This window comes from Oncorhynchus mykiss, chromosome 7 (genome assembly GCF_013265735.2).
Source record: "Oncorhynchus mykiss isolate Arlee chromosome 7, USDA_OmykA_1.1, whole genome shotgun sequence".
NCBI classification, from domain to species: Eukaryota; Metazoa; Chordata; class Actinopteri; order Salmoniformes; family Salmonidae; genus Oncorhynchus; species Oncorhynchus mykiss.
In genome coordinates this window covers 75,227,265-75,234,355 of record NC_048571.1, presented here as the reverse complement: position 1 = coordinate 75,234,355, position 7,091 = coordinate 75,227,265, and the positions used below count along the sequence as shown (strand labels likewise).

General features: G+C 40.2%; 1 protein-coding gene across 3 annotated transcripts in view; it reads right to left on the bottom strand.

The window, feature by feature from the left end:
• Positions 1-2,351: 2,351 nt before the first annotated feature.
• The window catches only part of LOC110528484 (pleckstrin homology domain-containing family G member 4B), a 71,709-nt gene continuing 66,969 nt past the window's right edge, over positions 2,352-7,091 (bottom strand). For 2 of the 3 annotated variants that reach the window (XM_021610585.2, XM_036984065.1), the window contains exons 20-24: positions 6,293-6,409; positions 5,746-6,060; positions 3,300-3,514; positions 2,980-3,030; positions 2,352-2,786 (exon numbers count right to left, since the gene is read on the bottom strand). In XM_021610585.2, the coding sequence (XP_021466260.2) occupies positions 2,992-3,030; positions 3,300-3,514; positions 5,746-6,060; positions 6,293-6,409 (686 nt within the window). In that variant the 3' untranslated portion in view covers positions 2,352-2,786; positions 2,980-2,991. The remainder of the gene's footprint in view (positions 2,787-2,979; positions 3,031-3,299; positions 3,515-5,745; positions 6,061-6,292; positions 6,410-7,091) is intronic. The other variant, XM_021610586.2, reaches the window with a different exon arrangement.

Genomic DNA, 7,091 nt, shown 5'->3' with positions numbered 1-7,091 from the left:
GATGAATTGGAAACCAGACTTCCAACCAGACCTAATCGTCCAACATCAGTGCCTGAGCTCACTAATGCTCTTGTGGCTGAATGGAAGCATGTCACCACAGCAATGTTCCAACATCTAGTGGAAAGCCTTCACAGAAGATTGGAGGTTATTATAGCAGCAAAGGGGGGGGGGGGGGGGGGGGGGGACTCCATATGAATACCCATGACTTTGGAATGACATGTTCGACGAGCAGGTGTCCACATACTTTTGGCTATGTAGTATATTTATTTATTTACTATTTTTTTGAGGGATAATAAAACTCAATATACCTTAAAATAACTAAAACCAAATTGAAACTGTGTAGAAAGAATCATGGGTCTACATTCATATAGTTAGCCTGTGTCCAGCTCGCTGATAATCACCTCAATGAAAGCTAGACAGCCAGGGAGAATACAATTTTTCAAAAATAATGGAAAATTACAATTTGGGGTAAATGTTGATGGCGAGGAAATATATTTAAAAAATTGTGCACATGTGGCCCTCAGGCAAATTGTGATTGACACCGCTGGATAAGGTCTTCAATGGCAACCTAACCTAATGTAGCAGGCGTAAAAGAAACCAGCTACCGCTAAGTTATTTGCCATCATTTGTCCATAGCAGGGTGTCCCAAACAGAGTCAAAAACCAAAAGGTTCACCCAGGGTGTCCCGCGGACCATTTTGGAAAACCCTGGTCCATAGTGAAGGGATGGATCAGGTTTTACTTTGCTCTTCAGTTTTGAGATTTTTTTTCTAAACAAATCAATTGTTCACCAGCCTTTTAAGGTAATATTGAAATCCTCTAAATGCTTCAAGTATTTAGATACATATTCTGGCATATGGCTCAGTCCTGCAAGGAAGTATTTATTTTAGGAAGCAATAACATAACATGATAAGCTATTTTAAATGATCTGCCACTGTCTACTTTGTAGACCATGATGCAAGTTTTTCGTTGATATTGACTGGCCAATAAAAATAAAATATTAAGACGGGCAAAAGAACACAGACACTGGACCGAATAACTCTGCCTAGAAGGCCAGTCTGAGATAGAGACGGTGGCAGAAACATTATGTACAAAATAAGTTACAAATAACGCGAAAAAACACAGACAATAGCACAATTGGTTAGGAGCTCGTAAAACGGCAGCCATCTCCTCTGACGCTATCATAAATTCTCCCTAAACCATAGAGAAAGAGGGCTCTGGATAGATAGAGCCCGTTTTAGCATGGATAGTGTCATCAACTGGGTGGAAAGTGCTATGGGTTAAATTCCATCGAGGTCAGCAGGAGGGGTCATCCAATTAAATGAAACCCTGAGCAAACATTCCATAACTGGAGATGGCAGTAAATCACCAACCTTAGCTAGATACCTGTTCAGACTATACACACTCCAGCAGACTAGGTATGCACTTTTCCAGTTTATTTACGAAATGCCAATACACTCGTAGAAGTAGAAGAAGAAAACATTTACTACTTTAAAATTATGAAAAGCTCTTAATGGCGGCAGAGATGCTGGATATAATGATGAGAAGCATGTGTCTCCGCCCTAACAACGGGATTTGTTGTCCACATAGCGGAACAGCAAGCTGTCAAGCTCCTGCCTATCCCTCTCTTTGGATTGGTGGACACATTTAGTAATTTGAATACTTTTTTGAATATTCGATGAGGGGCGTTGACGTCAACCGCCTGTAATCAGTGGAAAGTGAGATGCTATGAATATGCATAGACCGTCTCTAATTTCGAACTTCGATATAAAGCATTTTTTCTCAAAGCTGCTAACATGTCACGTGCATCACACTTATATCAGTACACTCGTAACAACTTAAGCATTACAACATTTCTATTAGATCAAATAAGCGTCACATATCATAACAGCAATACATTATTATCTTGACTATATTCAACACTCTCTCATTGCCTCCCATACAAAAACTCCTTACTTGCTTAATAATGAATGAGCTGCTTAACGTGGCAATGGATAGAACCATATCGCTTCGCTTCTTACTCTCTGATGGTGCTGCCCGATGGTATAACTGAAGACGCCATTTGCCAGGATAGAACGTGTGCTACATTTCCATATCTATGCCAAAAGCCACAGCCATAGAAGACAACCTCCCTGTTTCTCTGTGCCACATGCAAGTCATCAGACCTGACAGTATGAAAGAGATTATTTTTGGAGATCATTTTTGAACTTCATCTGAAAGACATTTTTTGAACTTCATATGAAAGACACAGACTGGTTTATGTTGACTTAACATTGACAGATTATTTGGGAGTCACTTCCAAACCCTTACATACTAAAACACGTTGGTAATCCAGACATTCTGGTCCTCAAAGATTTTTAAATACATTTTAATGGAAACATAGCATAAGTACAAGTAATGCACACCAACACAGGTTTTCTGTGTTAAGAATATTTACTACATATTGAATGGTCCAATAAGGCACACAACAACATGATCATGGGTGAAAGTATTGACATCACAAACAAACAGAATATGACAGAAATGCTTATTTTTTTAAACTTTTTTTTTTACAAAATACAAAACTTCCTGTTAATGGGAAATGATAAAATCCTTGTAAATCAATGTAAATAAGAATTTGTTCTTAACTGACCTGCCTAGTTAAATAAAGGTTCAATAAAAACAAAACAAAAAACACAGAATGGTACAAGTAGAGTGCAGTAACTGTCATATAACAGAGTCATATAACACTCCTCTTTATACAGTAACACAGTTCATGCTTTCCTTCTGTTCTGGATAATTCCAAATCTGTGAAAAAAGATACACGAATAAGATTGAATTTGATAACCTATGGAAAATGACTGAAAACAAATAACATCCATGTGTAAAATAGTTACATGCAACACAAACATACATAAAATCATATTAGAAAATAGCCAGACATATATACAGGCCAACTGTAGATGGTGCAGAGTGATGTCATCGTTACAGACAAACTTACCAAACTCAGAGCTCAAACCTCAGTTGACTTCCCAATGACTGCATTTTGAACCTGTGGGGAAAATTACCAGAACATCAGTTCATGCCTCCCATTGACATCACAGCATGATTCTTTTTTTTAAAGGTCAACTTTTTTTATTGCTTTATTTAAACTGTACAGATGTAGTTGGGGATAGAGATGAAGAGGGGAGACACAGGAGGAAAGGTGGACCTGGTGTCCGGTGCACAACATCAATGCATGGTTCAGTGAACATATGACTTAGCCTAATAGCATGATATTCATGGGAAAATTAGCAGCTCATGGTTAGTCTCAACACACACCTTGGGAGGATCCTTAGTCAGGCCAGGTGGTTTGGGTGGGAGCGAGGGTGAGGTGGTTTTTACTGTAGACCAGGTGGGACTCTTAGCCTCGTGGAGGTTGTTGTCTTCAGGTCTGCGGGCTAGAGGCTCCTTCAGGCTGACGATGGAGGCGCACACAGAGGAGGCAGAGCTGCTGAAGCCGCTCACGCTCTCTCCCGAAGACTCGGAGCTGTCCACTGGAAAAGGAAGGGAAACTAATCTGAAAGGATTGAGGGGCTGTATACACCAGTGTCCATATCATAAACCATCTCAGAGTAGGAGTGCTTATTCATTCTGATTTAAAATAATTAACTGATCCGCTTTATGCCTGGCAGTTCTCTGTCTTTAGTTACGTCATATAGTAGAACATAGATCCCCTCTCATGTTAATAATAAAGCACACATGGAATTTATTGCCTGTCTGGCAAAAGCCCATTTGACCAGATCTGGTCTGTGTTGAGGCATCCACAGTAGCCAGACAGTAAAACAGACAGACCCTCCACAACCCCGTTCCAATTCATTTTAATCAAGTTAAAGCTAATTTAATGCATTTCTTCACAATTTAAACACTAAAATGCTATTTTGAAAACAGCGAAAACAAGCAAAATTGACTACAGCCATGATAACCTTTTGCTGCTGTCGTGTCTGTGACTATTCATTAATGTGAAGACTGTTGTATTATCAAATACAATTCTCTGTGTAATTATTATTACGTGAGTAAACTAATCATGTAAACTTCAAGAAACTAGGAAGTCTGGGCACCACTGAAAAATGTTTATATAGTCTCTATTTCCAAAATCGACTCTTCAGATATTTTTATATCTTATCAATTAGTCTTCTATTAATATACACATTTGCTTAATTATTTATTTGCTAACTAACTAAATGACCACAGAAATACATAAACAAACATGGTTATTGGTTACTAACTCAATGCATTGATAAGTCCGTAGTGGGCTAAACCGAATGAAAGCTTGGTAGACAATGGAGCGGGATGGAGACAGCGAAAGAGTGGGAGAGACAAAATTGATTCACTACACACAGTTGATAATTATATGAATTGAAATGCTAATCCTTTGCACATGAACGGCCTCTCTCTCGACCATAATTGAAATGTATTTATTTACACCCGTATGTCGTTGTTGTCTTCTCTGTTGGAATCGCCGGTACGTCTGCTGGAGATTCAGTTCATCAGAGTCTCTAGTTAACTTCCCCAGAAGTCACCATGTATTTCGTGGTTGTAGCTTTCTCCGCGGCTCTGGATAGTGTCTGTTGTAATGGATACGTCAGGCAGACAGTTGATCGTTGCCTAGAATAGATGCTTCCGCGGTTGTCGGTATTCTCATACTAGATGTAGCTCTTTACCATTTCAACATGTAGTGTCAGCTCCATATTTTCTGGTCTAATGTAAATTTCATCAGGAGCGGGTTTTATAGAATTCTGAGGAAAGGGCGGTCCATGACGCCGACATAATGTCTATGCTCACTTGGGCGTGGCCCCTGATTTGGTTAACCTTATATGAAAACCCATAATTTCTCATTTAGAAGGTTAACATCACATTACATCTTTTCACAAATAATTTCATGTTTAATCACATACGTTTCACAATATTTAGATGTAAACCCCATAATTAAGAAGTGTACACAACCAAAGACACAGTAATGAGTGTTTCCCGTCCTTCATAAGATCACCAAATAAAACAAACTCATCATGACTGTCCTTTAATTGTCCACGGACCACTCCCACATTCTCAAACATAGAAATATTGTTAACTTATTCAAACTTTTGATGTCCCTCTCTTTGCTCCACAGTTTACATTCCAATCTCGAACACTACAGAGTGTAGGGGCAGCATATTTTATGACTGACCAAAAAACAGCTGACTTCCCGCTCTCCCCCTCTACGAGATAGAGCACGGCTGTAGAGCGGACCCAGTGTAACCTGATCCTTCAGATCGTCACAGGAGAGTTATGACACTGCTGTTGCTTCATTCCCCTGAGTCGATATTAGACTTATCATTCTACAAACATTAGCTGCTTTACACAAGTTTAGCACTAGGATTAAAAACGGTAGTTTAGTTTCATGTGAAGTCAAACAGCAGTTACCCAGGCATCTACAGCCATCTTCCACCTCTGCACTGTTTTAAGAGAAATATTGCGCTGTTGACATCAGATGCCTCAGCTTGATGCGAGGAAGAGAGTCTGACACATGAGACTTAAAGTGATAGTTCACCCAAATTACAAAATGCCATTTGTTTCCTTACTCTTTAAACAGGATTTGGACAAGGAAAGACAACCATTCATGCTTTGGTTTTCTTTACCCGGTTGGTGTCACAAAATGATAAGCATTTCCATCAAAAGACCAATACAAGTCAATATCCCTCAAAGTAGCATGCTTTACATTTCAAACAAACTTATTAAAGCCACTCACTCAGTAGATTCTGACTCCCGCTCTCCTGGTCCATGTCATCCTCATCCAGGACCCCAGGGTGCTCCGAATACCTCCCTTGACCCCTAGCAACTCCCCTCAGCTTCGGGCCGCACAGGTACACCCCCGTAGGGGAGGACAGGGACCCTCTCCCCGAGGAGGAAGAGGAGTGGCTGCCGGAGGTTGACAAACAGCTCCCCGAGCCAAAGGAGTTTGGCCGCCTTACCGGAAACCCGCCCTGCAAGCCAGACGTCCCCGAGGAGGCCAACGCCTTGGATTCTGGGAGGGCCAGATGAGATCCAATTGTATGAGATGGGACTGGACGGGATTTAGACAACAAGAGAATTGCCAAAGTAGGAACAACTAGGATTGGGCAAAAACATCTATGATGGTGTGAATTTCTTAATCTGAAAATCCATTCCATTCAGAATCTAATTACAATATTAGATGAGTTTGATGAATGAATACATAATAATAATGGGATGAATTGAATACCAATGGAATTAAACTTGTCCTAATGTAATCTCTATAGTATGCTATGGATTTGTACCTCTTCCCATCAGAGCACAGTTGACTGCCCTGTCATTGATGGCCGCGTCGCTAGGCTGGATATCCATGAAGGGCTTGTTCCCGATACCCATGAACACCCTCTCCTGCATATGGATCTCTGGAATAAAGCAACCACAATAATAACATTGACCTAGATAAACTGTCACAGGTCAACCATTCTTGGAGCGAGGCACAATATGATACCATAGACAGAAATAAGTAGACTGCAGGGCTCGCCAACTCTGATCCTGGAAAGCTACCATCCTGTAGGTTTTATTCCAACCCTAATCTAGCGCTCCTGATTATAATATTATTATTATTAATATTTACCCATACACCACCTCCCCCCAACTTTTATTTTATTTTATTTTATGTACATTTTAACTGTCGCTTTTTTTTTGACAGTAGATACAGAGTAAGAATAAAGTAATTTGATACTTTGATATACATTACATCTAGATAGATAGTACTGATACATTATACATAGTGTTTTCAGTCATAACTATTACAGAACATGATATTTTAAACCCACTCCTCAGCAACTCTCAGTCCATCCCACCTATCTCCGTAAACCCACCCCTCAGCAACTCTCAGTCCATCCCAACTATCTCTGTAAACCCACCCCTCAGCTACTCTCAGTCCATCCCACCTATCTCTGTAAACACACCCCTCAGCTACTCTCAGTCCATCCCACCTATCTCCGTAAACCCACCCCTCAGCTACTCTCAGTCCATCCCACCTATCTCCGTAAACCGCCCTCTTATGATTTCCATGTGACATATATTTTTTTAACTGTGCTG